The sequence below is a fragment of the Eurosta solidaginis genome, chromosome 1 (assembly GCF_040869045.1).
Source record: "Eurosta solidaginis isolate ZX-2024a chromosome 1, ASM4086904v1, whole genome shotgun sequence".
In the NCBI taxonomy this organism is placed as follows: Eukaryota; Metazoa; Arthropoda; class Insecta; order Diptera; family Tephritidae; genus Eurosta; species Eurosta solidaginis.
In genome coordinates, this window is record NC_090319.1 from 107436056 (window position 1) to 107458727 (window position 22672).

General features: G+C 37.5%; 2 protein-coding genes across 16 annotated transcripts in view; one reads left to right on the forward strand and one right to left on the reverse strand.

Moving 5' to 3' along the window:
* Positions 1-22672, reverse strand: part of LOC137236681 (adenosylhomocysteinase-like) — a 505973-nt gene that overhangs the window by 378345 nt on the left and 104956 nt on the right. Inside the window, exon 5 of one of the 4 annotated variants that reach the window (XM_067759583.1) lies at positions 12169-12760. The exons of 2 other annotated variants lie outside the window; for them this stretch is intronic. The gene's annotated coding sequence lies outside the window, so the exon portion shown is untranslated. Of the gene's footprint in view, positions 1-12168; positions 12761-18660; positions 19251-22672 lie in introns of those variants that run through there. One more of the 4 variants, XM_067759584.1, reaches the window with a different exon arrangement.
* LOC137236677 (putative fatty acyl-CoA reductase CG5065) overlaps positions 1-22672 on the forward strand; it is a 176938-nt gene that overhangs the window by 153119 nt on the left and 1147 nt on the right. For 10 of the 12 annotated variants that reach the window (XM_067759567.1, XM_067759569.1, XM_067759568.1 and 7 more), the window contains one exon: positions 18651-19086. In XM_067759567.1, coding sequence (XP_067615668.1) covers positions 18651-19086 — 436 coding nt within the window. Of the gene's footprint in view, positions 1-18650; positions 19087-19609; positions 19690-22672 lie in introns of all 12 variants that reach the window. The other 2 variants (XM_067759571.1, XM_067759572.1) reach the window with 2 other exon arrangements.

A 22672-nucleotide genomic window follows, 5' to 3' on the forward strand; every position in this document is an offset into this window, starting at 1 on the left:
AAGTTTGAAGCTTTAATCTGATAAATTAAGGAAAATATGACAAAAATCTTTTCTGAAAAATCGGTTGTATGGGGTATATATGCTATAGTTAGCTTTTCATCCTGATCATTTCAGTATAATTATTGGAGGGTTTATCGCTTTTCCTTTAAGGACTTACAATTTTGAGATTCGTGATGAAATTAATATACTATTTAATTTTCTTGAAAGGTATAAAAATATGGCTCACTATGCAAACACGGATACCCCTAGAATGTGTTTATACAATATGGATATCAAATGACAGCTGTTGATGAGTGCTATAGTACAGCATAATTGTCATACCCCTGGGTGACTAGGGTCTCGAGATATAGGTCGTAACGTGGACCCGGATACCCCTAGAATGTGTTTATACAATATGGATGTCAAATGAAAGCTGTTGATGAGTGCTATAGTACAGGATAATTTTCATACAACTGGGAGGCTAGTGTCTCGAGATATAGCCCAGAACGTGGACCTGGGTACCCCTAGAATGTGTTTATACAATATTGTTACGAATATTAGCAAAACTAAGGGGTGCTGCTATCTCTAAGGCGATGCTAAGCAGTGACGTGAATTCACAGCAATAATTCAATCATTATGTATCTACATAAACGAAACAATAATTGCGTCTACACATATGTACCATGTACGTATACGAGCAGCGGAGAATCAATGCGCCAACACATGCATATATCTGAGATACTCCTGAGAGTATGCAATGAGAAAAGCTATAAAATCGTTCAATTGTAGTTACAGCTGAGAAGTTTGGGAGCTGATGGACTAGTAAATTCGGGAAGCGCCTAGAAGATGCGAACGTTGAAATCAGAGAGTATAAAAGGCAGCAAATGTAGAGGCGCTGGAATTCAGTTTGATTTGAGCTATCAATCAGTTTGGTTATTAAGCAAGCTATTCACTGCACAGTTTGAGTGTTATTGTGAAGTACTTTAATAAAGGCCATTTTGCATTATTACATATTGGAGTTATTTATTCAACAATTTAGTGATTCGAACTTAGCAGAGGGTTGCAAATAAGATTTGCAAGTAAATCGTTACAATTGGTGTCAGAAGAGGAATTGTTGAATGAATTCCAGAGGACAACAAGGACATGGCAAAGTTCATTGAATTGAAGATTCAGCAACTAAAGAAGGAGTTGGAGAGCCGTGGATTGAATACAAGCGGCGTTAAACTCGAACTTCAGGCACGGCTACGACATTGCCTTCGAAGCAGAAGGAATTGATGTGGAAGAGCATGTCTTTCATCTTGATGGCGAGGAGACAACAAAAATTGAAGAGAAAAACGAAACATCGCAGACGGTTACCAGCACAGACTTGTACATGATATTGGCTACAATATCTGCACAAACATCGACAGTAGCATCAATGTCGTCGCAATTGGCATCCCAACTGGAAGCGCAAGAGGCACGTATAACAGAAATGTCATCACAAATATCTACCAACATGTCGTCAGTTTGATTTGAATTCAGTTTGATTTGAGCTATCAATCAGTTTGGTTATTAAACAAGCTATTCACTGCACAGTTTGAGTGTTATTGTGAAGTACTTTAATAAAAGCCATTTTGCATTATTACATATTGGAGTTATTTATTCAACAATTTAGTGATTCGAACTTAGCAGAGGGTTGCAAATAAGATTTGCAAGTAAATACGTTACAATATGGATATCAAATGAAATCTGTTCATGAGTGCTATAGTACAGGATAATTTTTATACAACTGGGAGGCTAGGGTCTCGAGATATAGCCCAAAACGTGGACCCGGGTACCCCTAGAATGTGTTTATACAATATGGATATCAAATGAAAGCTGTTGATGAGTGCTATAGTACAGGATAATTTTCATACAACTGGGAGGCTAGGGTCTCGAGATATAGCCCAAAACGTGGGCCCGGGTACCCCTAGAATGTGTTTATACAATATGGATATCAAATGAAAGCTGTTGATGAGTGCTATAGTACAGGATAATTTTCATGCAACTGGGAGGCGAGGGTCTCGAGATATAGCCCAAAACGTGGACCCGGGTACCCCTAGAATGTGTTTATACAATATGGATATCAAGTGAAATCTGTTGATGAGTGATTTAGTACAGGATAATTTTCATAAAACTGGGAGGCTAGGGTCTCGAGATATAGCACAACACGTGGACCCGGGTACCCCTAGAATGTGTTTATACAATATGGATATCAAATGAAAGCTATTGATTAGTGCTATGGTACAGGATAATTTTCATGCAACTGGGAGGCTAGGGTCTCGAGATATAGCCCAAAACGTGGACCTGGGTACCCCTAGAATGTGTTTATACAATATGGATATCAAATGAAAGCTGTTGATGAGTGCTATAGTACAGGATAATTTTCATAAAACTGGGAGGCTAGGGTCCCGAGATATAGCCCAAAACGTGGACCCGGGTACCCCTAGAATGTGTTTATACCATATGGGTATCAAATGAAAGCTGTTGATGAGTGCTATAGTTCAGGATAATTTTCATGCAACTGGGAGGCTAAGGTCCCGAGATATAGCCCAAAACGTGGACCCGGGTACCCCTAGAATGTGTTTATATAATATGGATATGTAGCGATACCTGTTAGTTTTTAACTTGTTATTCTCTTTTAATAATTTTATAATTTGATCAAATTACTTTTGCTTTGTAATTTCAAATTGGAAAAAATAAAAATTAATTGAATTTAAGATTTCAGAATATCTACAAATTATTAATACTGGATACGTATCCTATAAATTGGTGACCCCGAACGCTTTTTCCAGCTACACAACTTTCCTCGGCAATTCAAAGATCCTTAAGAGAATTGTCATCAACTTTTAATTATTTCATCTCCGTTTTCCTTTGTTCAACGCGATGTTCACATCTCCTCCAATGACCCGCAGCGTTGCACGAGCACTGAACGCTCCAAGAGATCAGAATGCAGATCAAGAAGAGGAATTTTCTGATGCAAGCAACGTTGTGAATGCAGATTCACATCAAGCAAACGGATTCGCAACTCGTGTTCTCGTTCCAAAATTACAAGGCTATGAACTCAATAACGTGGAATCATGGTTTCGTCGCTTAGAATCATTTTTTATCCTTCAAGGAATCAATTCTTTGCCATCATCACAACAAGATGATGAAAAGTTTCACGTGACAATCATCAATTCGGATGAGCGGTTATATGATCAAGCATATGATGTGATTACAAATCCTCCTACAAACGAAAAATTTAGGACGCTTAAAGATACAATTTTAGCCAAGTTTTCTTCATCGTCCGTCGCACGTTTAGAGCAATTGGTATCAGGTATTCAGCTCGGAGATAACAAACCCAGCCACATGCTAACCCAGCTGCAACGTACAAACGTAACAAGAGACCAACAATTAATCAAGGATTTTTGGATGCAGCGTCTGCCAACTGCTGCGCGTGCGGTCATCGCTGGCGTTGCTAAGAGCAGTCCAATGATGTCCATTGAAGATCTTGCTCTTTGAGCCGACGAAATCAATGATAACATTAAGAAGAATGAAATAACTGAAATCGATTTTCAATCTTCCTCTTCGAACGTTAGTGCCATTCGAGACAACAGCAGATCCTTATCCGAACGCATGGCAAAAATTGAAAATTCGTTAACTCGTTTGGAAAAGATGTTCAACAGCGATCAAGCTCAGCCTAACGCTCGACGACAATCAAAATCATTTTCTCAGGAAACTGAATCTAAAGTTTGCTGGTACTACAACAAATTCGGGGAAAGTGCAACACAATGCAAAGCACCGTGCTCTTTCAGCTCAAAAAACTGAATAGGTTGGCGATGTATTCTTCAAACATCGCCAAGGATGAAAAAACACAACATTTAGTCAACAACAATAATCATCTCACTTCATCTATTCGCCTCTTCGTTAAAGATCGATCCTCGGAACGAAAGTTTTTAATTGATACTGGAGCAGACGTTTCCATAGTCAGTGCATCTTCGTTTCAGATCTCACATTCAAAAACATTCTCATCTCAACTTTACGCAGCGAATAGCACAGCTATTTCTACTTTTGGAACCGCTCATTTATCAATTGACTTGGGTTTGGGACGGTCTTTCCAGTGGAAATTTGTCATCGCACAAACCAATCACAACATCATTGGTGCAGACTTTCTCAATTATTTTGGTTTACTAATCGATGTCAAAAATTCTCTTTTGATTGACAATCGCACCAAATTAAAAACAAGATGTCTTCATGCTTGTGGCATTGGAACAATATCAATAAAATCATTTGATTCATCGTGCAGGTATTCCGTTCTTTTATCGAAATTTCCTGATATTACTCAACTCAATAAGATTGCTGCGCTACCAGTTGAGTTTTCAACAACGCATGTGATTGAAACTCGCGGAGCACCTGTAACCGCCAAACCTCGAAGACTCACGGATGAAAAGCTCAAAGCGGCAAAGGAAGAATTTGCCTTTCTCACGAAGGTTGGCATTTGCAGACCATCAAAAAGTCCTTATGCATCACCCTTGCATATGGTTCGTAAATCTAATGGTACATGGCGTCCTTGCGGAGACTACCGTGCACTTAATGCACAAACTGTTCCAGATAAGTATCCATTTCCCCATATCCAGGATTTTAGCAACATAATGTACGGTAAGTCTATTTTTAGCAAAATAGATTTGAATAGGGCATATAATCAAATACCCATCCGTGAACAAGATATTCCGAAGACAGCGATAATTACTCCGTTTGGTATTTTTGAGTTTACGCATATGACATTCGGTCTCTGTAATGCTGCTCAAACTTTCCAGCGATTTATGAACGAAGTTTTGAGAGATTTAGACTTCACATTTTCATATCTTGATGATATCTGCATCGCATCTGAATCACGTTCCGAACATATCAACCATCTTCAACAAGTTTTTGAACGACTTCAAAAATTTCAGTTAACACTTAATCCATATAAGTGTGAGTTTGGAAGAAGTGAACTAATTTTTTTAGGGCATCTCATCTCATCGGAAGGGATTCGTCCCTGTCCAAAAAAAATTGATGTAATCAAAAATTATCCACTTCCTACAGTTGCTATGGAGCTAAAAAGATTTTTAAATATGATAAACTTTTATAGAAGATTTATTCCTCGCGCTATTGAATATCAACAACCTCTTATTGATTTAATAAAGGGTAACAAAAAAAAGGACAAGACTCCAATTAAATGGGACTCGAAAACTCTTCAAAACTTTGATGCGTGCAAACAGGCACTAATTAATGCAACGCTTTTAGCACATCCGAAGTTGAATGCGGAGATTGTTTTATGCACAGATGCAAGTGAAACAGCTGTCGGGGCTGTTCTACATCAGATTAATGCTGGGCTAACTCAGCCTCTTGGTTTTTTCTCCAAGAAACTTTCGAATGCCCAAAAAAAATATAGCACTTATGACCGCGAACTGCTTGCCATTTATCTGGGTATTAAGTACTTTCGGTTTGCATTGGAAGGCAGAGATTTTGAAATATGGACTGATCATAAGCCCCTTTCATTTGCTTTCACTAAAAAACATGATTCTTCTTCTCCACGTCAAATTAGGCATCTCGATTTCATTGGACAGTTTTCTACTCGTATCGTATATGTACCAGGCGAAGAAAATATAACTGCGGATACGTTATCTCGCATCGAGTCTTTAAAATCAGATCGCGACGTTATTAATTTAGAACATTTGGCAGATGCTCAGCGAAATTGTCCAGAATTACAGAATTTTCTTAACTCCTCTACCACTTCTCTAAAACTTAAATCTATTCAGCTGCCAAATTGTTCAAAACCAATTGTATGCGATTTTTCTATACAGTCCGCGCGGCCTTTTGTTCCGAAGTCGTTCAGGGAGAAGGTTATATTGAAATTTCACAATATTGCACATACCAGCGCCAGATCCCCTTTAACACTATTCGACAACGTTTTGTATGGCCACATATGCAATCAGAAATAACAAGGTTCGTAAAAGGCTGCATTCAATGTCAACGGTCTAAGGTTAGTAGGCATTCTGCATCACCGTTTGGAAAATATTGTCTTCCATCACAAAGATTTGAACATATCAACATCGATCTTATTGGTCCACTGCCACCATCAAATGGTTTTCAATATTGCCTTACAATCATTGATCGCTATACCAGGTGGCCTGAAGCAATTCCTATCACAGATATTAGCGCAAGAACTGTTGCAAAAGCATTAATTGATGGTTGGATTTCTCGTTTTGGAGTACCGGTTCGTTTAACTACCGATCAAGGAAGACAGTTCAGTTCAAATCTTTTTAGTGAACTTTCTCGGATTCTCGGCATTGATCATCTTCGTACTACCGCTTACCATCCTCAGTCTAACGGAATTATTGAACGATGGCATAGAACTTTGAAAGCGTCGTTAATGTGTTTTAATAGGTTAAAATGGACTGAGCATTTACCGATTGTCCTGCTGGGATTAAGATCAACATTCAAGCCAGACATCGGATCAAGTCCATCACAAATGGTTTACGGGACTATACTTAAATTACCTGGCGAAATGTTTATCGATAGTCATTTCAAACCACAGGAAGAGTTTGTTAAGGAATTTACTCAGCTAATCAAAACCATCCGACCTGCAGACGCAGCTCATCATTCGACTACAAAACCGTTTGTTAATGGAAAATTAAATGATGTGACGCATGTGTTTATTCGTGTGGATAAAATACGTTCATCACTCACACCACCATACGACGGACCATTTGAAATTAAAAAACGTTTTCCCAAGTTCTATACTATTTTGGTTGGAGATCGAAGTTTGAATATCTCTATTGACAGATTGAAGCCTGCTTTCATTACAATGGAAAAATCTGGAAGTCTGCAAGAAAATTAATCAAACATTTCGACTTTCAAACATTTTATTTATTGATAGTCTGGCGGGGGAATACTGTAGCGATACCTGTTAGTTTTTAACTTGTTATTCTCTTTTAATAATTTTATAATTTGATCAAATTACTTTTGCTTTGTAATTTCAAATTGGAAAAAATAAAAATTAATTGAATTTAAGATTTCAGAATATCTACAAATTATTAATACTGAATACGTATCCTATAGATATCAAATGAAAGCTGTTGATGAGTGCTATAGTACAAGATAATTTTCATACAACTGGGAGCAGTGTGTAGAAGTCCACGAAAGTGGGGAAAGCTTCTGACCGCCATTCACCTGGGAATGTCCAGAGCGATTCTTTTGCATGCGGTTCAAGCAGCTCACTACTGCCAGTCGCTTGCGGCCAAGTATCCTCTGGGTAGCCGCTAAACATCCGTTTAGCGGTGAGCTAATGTGAGAAGGTGAAAACCTGGCTAGGCCACTCTGACATAATCGGTTATGGGCTAGCCGGGGGAGATCTCATCGGCAGCGTCTGTACACCTCTGGGTGCGGCTGCAAGCGGGCGTCTGTCTTGGAGCAAGCGGCTCGCTATATAAACGTGCAAGTAATATTTTCACCCCCGCTGAGCGGGTTGTGCGCTGGGCTTGGGATCCACCACGTAAAACCATACTCCAATGAAATATAACAACAAGCCTCGGATAAATACACTCTCTATTGATGACGACCATGGCAAACGTTTGAAGGACAATGAATTGAGGGCATGCACCTAGTACATCCGCTCCCTGAATGGGATTGGTGCAGATGCCCGGCTGGTTGATGTCCTCGTCAAAGCAAAATCTGACATCACCGCCATCCAAGAAATGCGTTGGACGAAGCAAGGAAGAAAGAAGATCAAAAATTGTGACATCTGTTGGAGTGGTCATACGAATAAGCGCAGTTTCGGTGTCGGATTCGTGGTGGGAGAGAGACTTTGTCGCCAAGTGCTGGCGTTCAAGCCTGTGGACGAGCGTCTCGCCGCTATCCGAATAAAAGCAATATTTTTTAATATATCATTCATCTGCGCCCATGCGCCGACAGAGGAGAAAGACGATGAGGTGAAAGACACTTTTTATGAACAATTAGAACGCACATACGAGCGCTGCCCCCGTCATGATATAAAAGTCGTGCTTGGCGACTTTAACGCCAGGGTGGGTAAAGAAGGTGTTTTTGGCCCTACAGTTGGAAAGTTCAGCCTACACAATGAGACTTCTCCTAACGGTCTGAGGCTGATTGACTTTGCCGGTGCTCGAAACATGGTTATATCCAGCACGAGGTTCATGCATAAAAAGATACATCAAGCTACAAGGCTGTCTCCTGATCGAAATACTCGCAATCAGATCGATCACGTTGTGATAGACAGACGGCATGCCCCCAGTGTTTTAGACGTGCGCACGATCCGAGGACCTAACATCGACTCGGACCATTACCCCGTTGCAGCCAAAATACGCACCCGCCTCAACGCGGCTAAAACCAAGGAACAAAAAACATAAGGAAAGCTAGACGTCGAAAAGCTTCCATCACAACAGACTGCCAATGATTTCGCAACTCGACTCTCACACCTGCTCTCTGAGAGTACAACTCATCCTGAAGGAATACAGGAGCAGTGGGAGAATATCTCCAAAGCACTTCGTACTGCCGCCGAGGAAAAAATTGGTTACCGGCGGTCACGAAAAAACAACTGGTACGATGAAGAATGCCGCGTTGCAACCGAAAGAAAAGACGCTGACTACAGGGCTACGTTAAAAGCGAGCGCGACAAGAGGAGTGTGTGAACGCTATCGTGAGTTGAAAAGGGAAGCGAGACACCTTTTCAGGAAGAAAAAAGCAGAAGCAGAATGGCGTGACTGCGAGGAGCTTGAGCTGCTAGCCACCAAGAATAACGCCCAAAAATTCTACCAAAAAATACGGCGACAGACGGAAGGTTTTAAGACCGGGGCAAATTCCTGTAGGAATGAAAACGGCGACCTTGTAACTGCTGTCCAGAGAGTGCTTAGATTATGGAGGGAATACTTCTCTGCTCTCCTAAATGGAGGCTGCAATTCACCGCGCAGAGATGAAGAACCCGATCCCGCAATCGATGATGATGGAATATATGTCCCCCGCCCGATTATGACGAAGTTAGAATAGCAATAACCAGATTGAAAAACAACAAGGCCGTGGGCGCTGATGGATTGCCTGCGGAGCTATTCAAGTACGGCGGCGAGGAGTTGGTAAGGCGCATGCAGCAGCTTCTTAGCGAAATATGGGCGGACGAGTGCATGCCCGACGGTTGGAATCTAAGTGTTCTTTTCCCAGTCCACAAGAAGGGGGATACTGCAAAATGCACCAACTATCGTGGAATCAGCCTTCTTAATATCGCATATAAGGTCCTTTCAAGTGTATTGTGCGAAAGATTGAAGCCCACCGTGAACCGGATGATTGGACTTTATCAGTGCGGCTTCAGACCTGGTAAATCTACCATCGACCAGATCTTCACAATGCGCCAAATCTTGGAAAGAAACCGTGAAAAGAGAATCGACACACATCACCTCTTCGTCGACTTTAAAGCCGCCTTCGACAGCACGAAAAGGAGCTGCCTATATGCCGCTATGTCTGAATTTGGTTTCCCCGAAAAACTTACACGGCTGTGCAAAATGCCCTTGAGCAACACCATCAGCTCAGTCAGAATTGGGAAGGACCTCTCCGAGCCGTTCGAAACTAAACGAGGTTTCAAACAGGGTGACCCCCTGTCGTGCGATTTCTTTAATTTGATGCTGGAAAAAATTATACTAGCTGCAGAACTTAACCGCACTGGAACAATATACTATAAAAGCGTGCAATTACTGGCATATGCTGATGACATTGATATCATCGGCCTAAACACCCGCGCTGTTAGTTCTACTTACTCCAAACTGGAAAAAGAAGCGGTAAAGATGGGTTTGATGGTGAATGAGGACAAAACGAAGTACTTGCTGTCATCCAGCAAAGAGTCAGCGCATACGCGCCTTGGCAACCACGCTACTGTTGGCAGCCATAATTTGGAAAAAGTAAAAGACTTCGTTTATTTGGGAACCAGCATCAACACTAGCAACAACAGCAGCACTGAAATCCAGCGAAGAATCAATCTTGCCAATAAATTCTACTTTGGACTAGGTAGGCAATTGAAAAGTAAAGTCCTCTCTCGGCGAACGAAAAGCATACTCTACAAGTCACTTATCGTACCCGTACTGCTATATGGGGCAGAAGCATGGACCATGACAACAGCAGATGAAGCGGCTTTGAGAGTGTTCGAGAGAAAAGTTCTTCGAAAGATTTATGGACCTCTACGCGTTGGCGATTACGAGTACCGAAGAAGATTTAATGATGAGCTGTACGAGCTATACGCAGACATCAACATAGTCCAGCGAATTAAAACGCAGCGGCTGCGCTGGCTAGGCCATGTTATGCGAATGAATGATGATGCTCCGGCCAAGAAAGTGTTTCTATCGGAACCCGCCTATGGAAGCAGAGGTAGAGGGCGGCCCCCACTCCGTTGGAAGGACCAGGTGGAAAACGATTTAAACTCCCTTGGTGTGACCAATAGGCGCCGGTTGGCGGAGCGAAGGAGCGACTGGCGCGCCTTGTTGGACGGCCATAACCGTTTAGACGGTTAAGCGCCAATTAAGTAAGTAAGAGGCTAGGGTCTCGAGATATAGCCCAAAACGTGGACCCGGATAACCTAGAATGTGTTTTTACATTATGGGTATCAAATTGAAGCTGTTGATGTATGCTTTAGTACAGAGTAAGTTTTACACCGCTGGGTGACTACGGTCTCGAGATATAGGACAAAACATGGACCCGGATACACCTAGAATGTGTTTTTATATTATGGGTATCAAATTGATGCTGTTGATGTGTGCTATAATACAGAGTAAGTTTTACACCGCTGAGTGACTAGGGTCTCGAAATATAGGCCAAAACATGAACCCGGATACCGCTAGAATGTGTGTGTATTATGGATATCAAATGAAAGCTGTTGCTGAGAGCTCTGAAGTTCATTGTGATATTCGATTTAGTCGCATCAACCTGGCAAAACTGATAAATACGCATGCGAAGCCGAAATAAAGACATGAATTAATAATACCCACATACTTATTTGCATACGTCCTATTCGATTTGCCTGAAATTTCGTATACAAAGTTGCCTATATTAGTATTTACGATGCTTTTTTCCGGGAAGTATAATAGAGACGGACTGGGACTGGGATTAGGACTAGGACTGGGACTGAGACTGAAACTCGGAGTGGGACTGGGACTGAGACTCGGAATGGGACTGGAACAAAATACATACCACCCTCTGGGACTGGCAATAAGAGATGAAGAAGAAGGAGAAAAACTTGAGAGAAGAGAAAATAGAGAAGGAGACTGAGAGAGAGATAGAATGAGACGAAGATGGAGATGAAGCGAAAAAGACGGAGGGAGGAGTGAATAAAGAGATTAGGAAAAAGTATAGGGGGGTAGGGCAGAGTTAGACGGAAAAAGCTTATTAAAATGTATGCAGATAGGCCAAATTTAGGGCAGAACAACGTCTGCCGGGTCTGCTAGTATGTTAATAAATTACCTGGGATATAACAACCTTTGTTTAAACAACTGATCATGATGATTAATGAAAACTTAGAGGATCACTCCAGTTGGAAGTGAAGCTATCAATCTAAATAGAATTACTCATACATATTGTTTGAGCATATTATTTTGTCGTAAAACAATACGCACTCCCCCGCAAGGTATTGGTCGGATATATTTATAGACACGATAGTTTGTGGGTGGTATGTATATACCTATATGCCTAGATAAGCGCTCACGATATACCGTTACATCCACCAATGTACTTGTATGTACAAAACAATCAGTGCATAGCCATAACTTAATCCAAAATAGCGGATATATATTCATTTTGGATATAACAAAATTGGCTACACTTAAGGATGAAACCATAGAGGATAATTATTACTTAGCTAAGAATATGTTTAAATCAAAGCTCATATACCATTCGCCCTATATGTTGCATGTATCTATACGCCTAGATAAGCGCTTATGATTTACTGTTAAATCCTAAAATGTACTTCTATGTGAAATTCTCCCGTGCATGCGACATACGAGAATTTTTTTTCCCAACAAAGCAGAAAAATAATCAATAAATAATAAAAAAATTTAAATATATTTATTTTGGGCCAATTTTTTTTACAATTGTAATTATTTGGAGCTTTTCGGCCGATAAAATAAAGACAAAACACAAGGTTGCTCTTTTTCTCCTACGCGTTTTGATGAAATTTTTTCATCTTCATCAGGGAGACTGTATATTTATCATAGAATATGATATAAAACAAAACAAACATTAACACATTAGTTAGAATTACACAATTTACATCACTCTGTTGTTAACATAATACTTACATGAAACTTTCAACATCTAACACATAAATAAACAAAACTTTACGTTTAATTTACTGTCTCCATTCATGTTTCCTGCTTCGTCCATTGGCTGATAATGCCATCATATAAGCGCAGTTTATATTGTTGACGTCTTCTTTGAAACTCATTGCAGTATTGATTTTTTGTTGTATTCGTAGAGTTTCCAGCGTCATTCGTGTTCGTTCTTTCCCCTCAACGTCTAATATTTTCGCGTTTTCGAAGTTCGCTGTGTGTCCTTTGTTGGTCAAATGTTGCATAGTGCTGTTATTGTTTTTCTATTTTTGGCGTCAAGTCTATGTTCGTTTTTTCGTACACTTAGCGATCGCTTCGTCGTTCCAATGTATATTTGATTGCATGTTTCTCCTGCGCTCCCATTACTTTTTATTTCGTATACCACATTATGTTGTTGTTCTTTGTCGATTTTATCTGTTATTTCTGTAAAAATTGTAGTATTCAAAGTTCGAAATTTAAAATAATCGAAAGAATTAAAAGTAATCAAAAAAGCCTTTTTGATTATTCTAGATTTTTTTTAATAATCGGAAAAAATCATGATTTTAGTTTTTTTATTTTTTTCTAATGGTAATCAACTAGTAATTGCTTTTTTCGGAAAACAATGGAAATAATCATTGACTATTAAAATAGGCATCTAATTAATAGATTACTAATGCTAATTCAAATTTAACAGGTCTGAATTTACCTGAAATTACACACAAATTTATATACACAATTACCTAACATAGCTGGGGGAAAAATGTTACGTCAAAAACTAAAAAAAATAAAAAAAAAATTGTTTTCGTCGGCATTAACAACAAAGAATCTAGCATTGTGAATTCATACAAGTGAAAAATCTTCCTATTCCTCCATTGCCAAACCTACCTGTCAAATAATAGCTGACAGGGGAATGGCTGTCGGAAATGGCCAGAGAATGGAAGAAATGATTGTTTTTTGCTCGCCGTTATTAAATTGGAGTACTATGAATCGCACATTTGTGTTTCAAATCAGCTTTGCTTTTAATTGTGTATACAGAAAGTCAGACTACTTAAATATTGACTTTAATTTCTAAAATGTAGCTATTAAATAAGATATGAGCAGCCAGTAAGCAAGAATTTTAAAATATGTAAATAATGCAATATACCAGTTGTTTACAAAAATGTTTGGAAAACACTTGGCAAATAATTTAAGTAATCAAAGAGCGATTGAACAGGTGATCGAGACTGTTTACCATTGTGAACGTTTTTTTTCAACGTATATAAATTCACAATGGTATCTAGGAATATAGTAGTAACTCGGTTCTTGCACGTAATGGAATCCGGGCTCGGTGCAAGTTTCGAGGTTGTCGCAAGTACCAAGTGTTTTTTTTTCGTATGAAATAAAAGACAATTTTATGAAAGAATTTGGTTGGAAAATAAGTTTAATATTTTTAATATGTATTTTAATTCAAAACGCTTAGGTTTAATTCGTTCATATATATAAATAGAGAAAGACTAACATACTTTATGTGGAACTAAAAAAATTTAAAATTTTTGTTTGTTTTGTGCAAGCTCGCTTGTTGAGTATTACGCTGCTTCTAAGTCTCTGGAACGTTATAATATCGTCTAATGATGCGTTATTTTGATCAGCTCATTCTAAGCAAATATTTATGCTGATATAGTCTCTTCCGGTGTAACTTTCTTCGTGTTTACTACCACGTTGTTTGTTTCTTCATCATCGGTAAGATCACAATCGACCAAGAGATCTTCAAAATAGGTTCAGCAATCCATTGCTCAATTTCAGAATCGGATATCTGCTGCAATGGTTCTATTTCTTGAAGAAAATTTTAAATTGTTTGAACATTGGATGTATCTTCAACAAGCTGTAAACGTAACTCTGAAAGAGGGATGACATCTTCACTATCCCATTCGGATGTTACCTCAAACAAATTTTGAAATGATGACTGAATTGAAGACACATTAACAGCATTCCAGGCATTATCTAAAAAGCATATTGCGTCTTTTAAGGTGATGTTTCGCAGAGATTCGTCTATTGCTATAAAAGGCTATTCATTAACTCGCCTTCTTTGGGAGGGCATGGAGCATTATCTATAAGCAATAGAGCCTTTTCGGGAAGATTTTCGAAACTCTTTTACCTGCAATTTTAGGAAATTTTAAATTAATAAACGGAATTTTTTACAACCAAAGATGACCATATTGTAACGAATCTACTGAAATTCCTCTTATTTGCAGCCTTCTGCTAACGTTCGAATCACTAAACTGTTGAAAAAATAACTCCAATATTCGATAATGCAAAATGGTCTTTATTAGACTACTTCAAAATAACACGTATATTTCGCAACTGATAGCTTGCTTAAATCAAACTGACTTCGTGATGCCTCAGCTTGTGCTGCTTTTATACTCTTCGGTTTCCTCGTTCACCCATTTCTCCTAAGGTCTATTAATTCCGTGAACCTGATGCTTGTTTACCAGCTATATACATGTATATTTGTAATTTGTATCCATATGCGTGTGTATATGTGAGCGGCTGATGATGACGTGCGTTTGCGAGTATCTCTCTCTCTTGCCTTGTATGTATGTGTGTAGACATAATGATTAATTTGTTTACGTACATACAACTGTGGCACCTTGCTTTATTGTTGCTGTGGCTTTATATACTTAGTATCAAATTAGTGATGTGAGTATCACTTAGTGTCACTAATATTCGTCACAAAACATACCTCTGGAACAAATATTTCAAACAAAGCCAATGTCATCCAAGCACTTTTATTTCCTTTGTAGACAACTTGAATATCAGTAAAAATTTTAAGTGAACGCGGGTTCAATGATTTCCCAATAACCAATAATTTTACTCTGTGATTTCCACATGCATTCGTGCAAGCAAGACAAGTTATTCTTTCTTTACTGATTTTATGTCCTGGACCGGAAGTTTCTTTTGAGCGCACAAGAGTTCCATCCGGCAAAAGCTTCCAAAAGAGACCAAATTCATCGGCATTGTGTATCTGGTCCTTGCTCAAACCTAAATCAGCAATTTTTTTGTACAGTCTTTGCAAAAATGGATTAACTGAATGAGTCTTATTGGAAAGTTTTCCCCACATATTTTAAGTCTTCGTATTCCATATCTTTTTTTAAAGTTTGTAACCCATCCGTTGCTAGCATGGAAGTCTCCCGATTTTTCCTGGATTTTGTCATCAAAAAACTTGGCCTTTTGCTTAAGCATATCAGAAATGATTGGTAAATTCTTGGCTCGTTGATTTGCAAACCATTTGATCAATGCTCTTTCCATTTTAGGAAGCTCTGAAGGTTTAAACGTTTTTCTCTTTAACAGAACCATATTCAGCATGCGCCGGGAACTTCCTTATGGTGTTCTCCTTGTTCTTAATACGGTTTATTGTTGATCTATGCACGTGAAAACTTTTGGCTAAGAAATTTACCGAAAATCCTTTACTTAGTTTCCTTAAAACGTCAGCTTTTTGTTTTATTGTAATCAACGTTAATTTTTTCCCTGCCATTATGATACCGCACTCAATAAAACGTCAGTTAAAACTGATTCAAATGTCCCAAAATAACGCGCGTAAGACAACTAGCCAATCACAGCAATTCATTAGCGAAATAAATCGGGACTTCCCCGAATTTTATTGAATCTAAGGAACCGTTACCAAAAAAAAACAAGGCAATGTCGCAAGTATCGAGTTCAAATTTTTTGGATGTCGCAAGTACTGATTATGTAATAGAAAAATTGCCTTTGTTGCAAGAATCGATGTGTGCAAGTACCGAGTATGTGCACGAATCGAGATACTACTGTAATAACACCATGTTTTAAACAAAAAACTGCACGTTAACATATCTGTACGACTTTGGGTGAGGGGTACGGCTCTATAGGGTAAATTGAAAAAAATTGCGTCAAAATAAAATTTCTCAGCAACTCCTAAGGATAGACATATCAAATAAGAAACACTTGTCAGGCCACGTTTTTGCCGAAATGAGAAGAATTGGATATTGTAAAACTTAGTTATTGAAAAACGGACGACTGGTACATTGCGCTACTCCAATATTTTAAAATGTTTGCTTAGCTAGATGCTCATATCAGAGCTGCTCAACCCCTATACACTTGTAGCACTTTTGTTTTTGTTTTGCCCTGAATCATAGGCACAGATTCAAATTCACACTTTGAATATAAAAAAAAATGTTCATAGCACTCCCATATGCCCTCACATATAATTTGGAATCATATGAAAATGCTTGAATTTCTTATGAAAGTGCCAAGAAAAAGCACTCCCGTATGAAGCTCGGGCACTTGTGTATGATAAAAAAATGTACACTAAAAATTTCACAACTAAAAATTATTCAAAAACATTATAGCACTGAACAAAATTTGTAATCAAATTTGATTCATAAATAAAATTAAAATAGATAATTTACAGCTGAAATATATGGGGTATATGACCAAAGAATGTAAGCAAAACTGTACCAAAACAAGAGGAGCCAATTCAAACTTCATATGATATTAGTTAATTATCCTCAAGGGAAGTCAATAACTTGTGATACAAAATTCTGGTTCAAAACTAGACCTAGAGTGCCAAATAACGAGCTGCGGCTACATATGAGTATGCCTCTTTCTCAACACTATTCAAACAGTACGTAACTATCGAAAATGTACCAAAATAAATTTGTATATAGTTAGGAACTAGTGAAAAGTTAACGCCTCGGGGTTAATATCCACCGCCTAGGACATCGCCATGTTAAATTGGCCAGTTGAAAACATGTGAATGAGATAGATGGCGAGCTTTTAGTGATTCAGACCGCAGTATAAATGCACTTATTTTGAACTAAAGATTCTCCTTACGGGGTAGTTTCTGTGACTTTTTATTTCAATTCGGTATATTATTTTTCTTGGTTATGAGACATTTTTTGACTTGAAGTGGGAGGAACCGTAAATTTACTATGCCTATCATTTACTTGTTAAGCATTTTATTAAATTCAAATGGTATATCAGCACCTCAGTAATCTCTGTTGCTAATATATGTATGTAAATTTGAACACAAATTTAAAGCTGCAGACATTGGTGCGTTATCGGTAACCGTATCGGTAACCTTATAACAGCTGATTCGACCAACCTTATGGGAATCTATGTAATCGGTTATTGGTGCCATATCGTAACGTTACGGTCGTAACCGTATCGTAACCAACCAATTGGTTTTTGTTTTTTCGCCATATCCATAACCTAAAATTATTTGGTTTGGTGAATTTAATAACTTTTTGTAGATTTTATTCATTGTTTTGGATACGTTATGACTAGGAGACTTATTTTTTGTGGAATATGTTTGTAATTTTTTGCGTTTTCTGCATTTGTATGAAATTTTCACGATTTTTAGGTTGAGGCACCATTAATCGATAACAATGTATCGTATAGGGTTACGTTAGGGATACGACTACAGCGATACGACAAACGGCACCAATGACGCCGCTTTAAAACAAACCACGCGGAGCCCTCTAATTAAGCATTTCAAAAGTTTTAAAATTCAATTTCCAATGCAACATCTCTATATTCACTTTTAGTATTATTTATTATTGAAACCCAAATTCCGACGATATATGTATATAGAATATGTTCCTACAAAACTTGAGGCTATAGGTCAATGTAATTTTTCGCAACTTTCAGAATTAAGTTTATTGGCTTTTGAATGTTGGCGATATAACTATTTACGTAATATTTAAAGCAAATATTTTGTAACTTGAAACCAAATATTCAACCTTTTCCGACCTCAAACAATTAAAATTTTTTAAATATATTTTTTTAAATACAAAAAAGTTTCAGTGCACATACAATTTTGTACATGTATTGTGATTCGCACTTCCATATAAAAAATTTGGAGCAGCTCTGCTCATATTTTCTCTATTAACTAGATTTTGAAAATCAATATTAATTTTTCATTTTCTGTAGACTCATTTAAAAGAAAAGTTCGTTTGAAACATTAATGGGCAATTCATGGCACTTTAATTTATAAACCGCCAGCAAAAAACCAACCTTTCTTCCATTCTCTGGCTATTCGCGACAGCCGTTCTCCCTCAGCAATTATTTGACAGGTAGCTATGGCAATGGAGGAATAGAAAGATTTTTCACTTGTATGAATTCACAATGGTTAAATCAAAGCGACGCCAGCGCCAAAAGGATGCCAAAGAAGAATGTATTTTGGCCTTTAATGATTTCATAAAGCTTCTGTGCAAAATTGCTATTAGAATGTTTTTCAAAATTCCGAATAAGCTACATATGTGTATACGAAAGAAATACTTATTTGATTAATATTTATAAAGTGTTTTTGTTTCTTATGTAGTTACCGCTGCAATGAAGGAACCTCTGCCTGGCTGGATTGAAGGTGTTAACGGACCAACAGGGCTAATGATTGGAGCAGCGCGTGGTATTATTCGGTCAATGCATTGCAATCCGGAATACTCATCGACTGTCATACCAGTGGATAAAGCTATAAATGGCATGATAGTGGCTGGTTATAATCGAGGCAATTCCAAAAAAAAGCAATCTGTAGAATTTTGTAATCTTTGCATATCCAAAAAAGCTCTGCTTTCTTGGGGCGAAAGCATAGAAACCGGCAAGCGATTTTTCTATAAATTTCCACTCAGTTATGCGTTATGGTATCCAGATGGTTCGATCAAGAACAATTATTATCATCATCTTTTTTGTGTCATTTTCTTTCATTATCTGCCTGCATACTTCATAGATTTTGTGCTTTTATTATTTGGACAAAAACCTTTGTAAGTCAAACGCATTAAGTGTATAACTGAATAATCGATTCGGGTTCGATTATCGAACAGTACGAGGTTATGGTTCGGTTCGGTTTTGACTAAAATCTTGGCCGATTGTGCAATGATAGAAAGTCTATTGAAACACCTCTTTATTCATGGAATAGTTGTGCCACCTATAACAGGATAATTTTTACTCGTTATCTCTTTTATTTAATCAAATTTATAGCATTGGCAATTAGAGAAGAATAGCTAAATTTCTCCATCGACTTCGCGGCAGCTTGGTTTAATTTGTTAATCATCGCACCTCACGAACACATGCATACATACATATATCGCACACTAACTGCAGAATTCAAATGTTCGACTTCGGGTGTAGAACTGTTTTAGAACTAAAAATATCTTTAAGCTTTAAAATTTTCATTATGAAGCACTGGTTCGGTTCAGATTCTGCCGAGCCCTTAAGTTCGGTTGGACACTAATGGCAATGAGCTTTAGCAATTATGTATTGAAAAATCGTATACATTTACATTAGGCTGGATCGATTTTTTTTGAAAATGAGAATAACAAAAACGAAATCTATGGAAATCAGTAAGAAGATTTGCACCTCACACTGTAAGTAATAAATTAATTTTCCGTCCGTGCAAATTGATAAGCAAATTTTATCTAAATAATTTATAAGAAATACTTATTCGTCGGAACTTACCTAAAAGCAAGGCTTAATAACAAGGGGATGCAAATAACGGGGCTTGAAGATTAAGTATTTCTCTCTTTAGTATTTTTGTTTTTTAATTTTTCGCAACCTTCGAAATTGATCTATCTGCCCACCTATGGCAGGTGTCTGAAAATTCTTATCTTCTTTTTCAAATCGAATAATAATTTTTCAATTATAGAAAACTTTAAAAAGAAACAATAATTATTATAAAAATTATTGTTATAGGCCTTGAGCTCGAATTCGGACCAAGAAGGCCGATAAACCCAAAAACAAAAATGTATTTAATAATTTGGGAAAAGTTTCAACAACGTGACAGCAGGACGGACAAAGTGACAACTGTTTCAATTATATATGGATCATTAATATATGAAATCATACTGTTTCCGAATTATATTGATATATGAAACATTCGGAGTAACTATTGAGATAGAGAGTTAGCTGAAGGGGCCCAAGTTTTCTATAGTGTTCCGGTAACCCAGGCTTCAGTAGATAACAGCGGCACTATTCCTGGACTTTTTGCGAAGAAATTGCATTCTGGCAAATGTCTACGGATAGTTTCGGCACCAACTGGTAAATCGATGTCATCCAGCTTTTAATGGCGCATACATATAAGATAAGTTTCCAACTACGTATGAGCTATCATCTGTAGAAGAAAGGCCCTGTTTCGGCCGCGGTTTTCGCCCTTTATTTTATCACAGAGGGCTATTACTTTCATTTGCAGCCCACCCTATTATTTTGAGCTCCAAAGTTGTCAGGAATTCATCGATCCTATGCCACGTAGGTGCGAGGAAGTGTTGTCATTGAGACCATTTTATGTGGAAGTAGTCATGATAAAAACATTTATCAAAAATGTTAAGCTACGTGGACAAGTTTCTCAATTGCACACATTCATATTATGTTTTTCCGGAACGAAAAAATAAGTGAATTTTATTTTGAGGTTTTCTATCGTGAGATTTTTGAATTTTAAATATTAAATTGCGCAAATACTTAAAAAAAAATCATGGCCGACCAGAACAGACAACTCTTATACGTTATAATTGTTATTATTATGGAAGTATTATTTTAGTTTGCTTAATGTTTACATTAGATTGCAATGTATTAACTGCGTAAATATAGTATATATAACTAATGTGACTTACCTTAAGCCAGAAATATTTCTTTTGTATGTATTAAGTGGGGATCAGGACAAACAAGGCGACGACAGCTGTTTCGATTATACCTTGTAAATCTCTTCAAAGCCTTTTCTCCCGGGAGTGGGATGTCGCGTTGTTTAAATTTTTCCCAAATTATTACATAAATTATAAACAAAAAATTGCTTCAAATAAATGTTTTCATGCATTTAAAAAAGCAATGAGAGTAATCCACGCTTATTTCATACAAATAGACAACATTGGTTAATTCTTTGTAGTTCAAAAGCAAAAAATACCAGTTTCGTTGAAACCTTCAACACATGTTTACATACAAAGTATGTACTGTGCAAAATAATAAAATATGTAAGGAAGGCAATTGGGATAAAGTTTACAACAACTAAGGCATGACGTGGCTGAATGCTTTTGTAACACTTCAACCATCACAGGAGTGTGGGTTCAAATCCCACTCCCGGGAGAAAAGGCTTTGAAGAGATTTACAAGGTATAATCGAAACAGCTGCCGGCTTGTCCGTCCTGATGTCACGTTATTTACAAATTTTTCCAAATTATTAAATAAATTATAAATATAAAATTGCTTCAAATAAATGTTTTCATACATTTAAAAAAGCAATGAGGGAAATCCCCTCTTAATTCATACAAAATAAATATTTTTGGCTTAAGGTAAGTCATATTAGTTATATATACTATATTTACGCAGTTAATACATTGCAATCGAATGTAAGCATTAAGGGAACTAAAATAATACTTCCATGATAATAACGTATAAGAGTTCTCTCTCTTCTGGTCGGCCATGATTTTTTTTTTAGTTTTTGCGCAATTTAATATTTAAAATTCAAAAATCTCGACGAACGAAAACCAAAAAATAAACAAAATAAAATTCACTTATTTGTTTTTGTTCTAGAAAAACATATATATGGATGTGTGTAATTAAGAAATTTGAAATTTTTTCCTTTGCAGAACGTCAATAATTTCAGAAACGGTTATACCTTATAAATGTTTTTATCATGACTACTTCCACAAAAAATGGTCTCAATGACAACACTTCCTCGCACCTACGTGGCATAGGATCGATGAAATTCTGACAAAATTGAAGCTCAAAATAATAGGGTGGGCGGCAAATGGCAGTAATAGCCCTCTGTGATAAAATAAAGGGAAAAAACCGCGGACGAAAACAGGGCCTTTCCTCTACAGACGATAGCTCATACGTAGTTGGAAAGTTATCTGATTTGTATGCGCCAGTAAGAGCCGGATGACATCGATTTACCAGTTGGTGCCGAAACTATCCGAAGACATTTTACAGAACGCAATTTATTCGCAAAAAGTCCAGGAATAGTGCCGCTGTTATCTACTGAAGCCTGGGTTACCGGAACACCGTAGAAAACTTGGGCCCCTTCAGCTAACTCTTTATCTCAATAGTTACTCCGAATGTTTCATATATCAATATAATTCGGAAACAGTATGATTTCATCTATTAACGATCCATTTGTGGACTTGGTCCCATTCTTTCTTTTAAAAATATTAAATTTTTTCATCGGTACTGAGTTTTGACAAAATTGAAAGTACCAAATATGATAATACCAATTGGTAAGCAAAAAAATTGTTTATTTATCTATCGAAAATTTATTGAATGAACTAATGAACCGCTGCGAAAGGTTGTTCGGTTTTGGTTCAGTTATTTAAAGTAAAAGATCGTTACCGGTTCAAATACCGGCGCGGCATACTGTGGTCGGAGA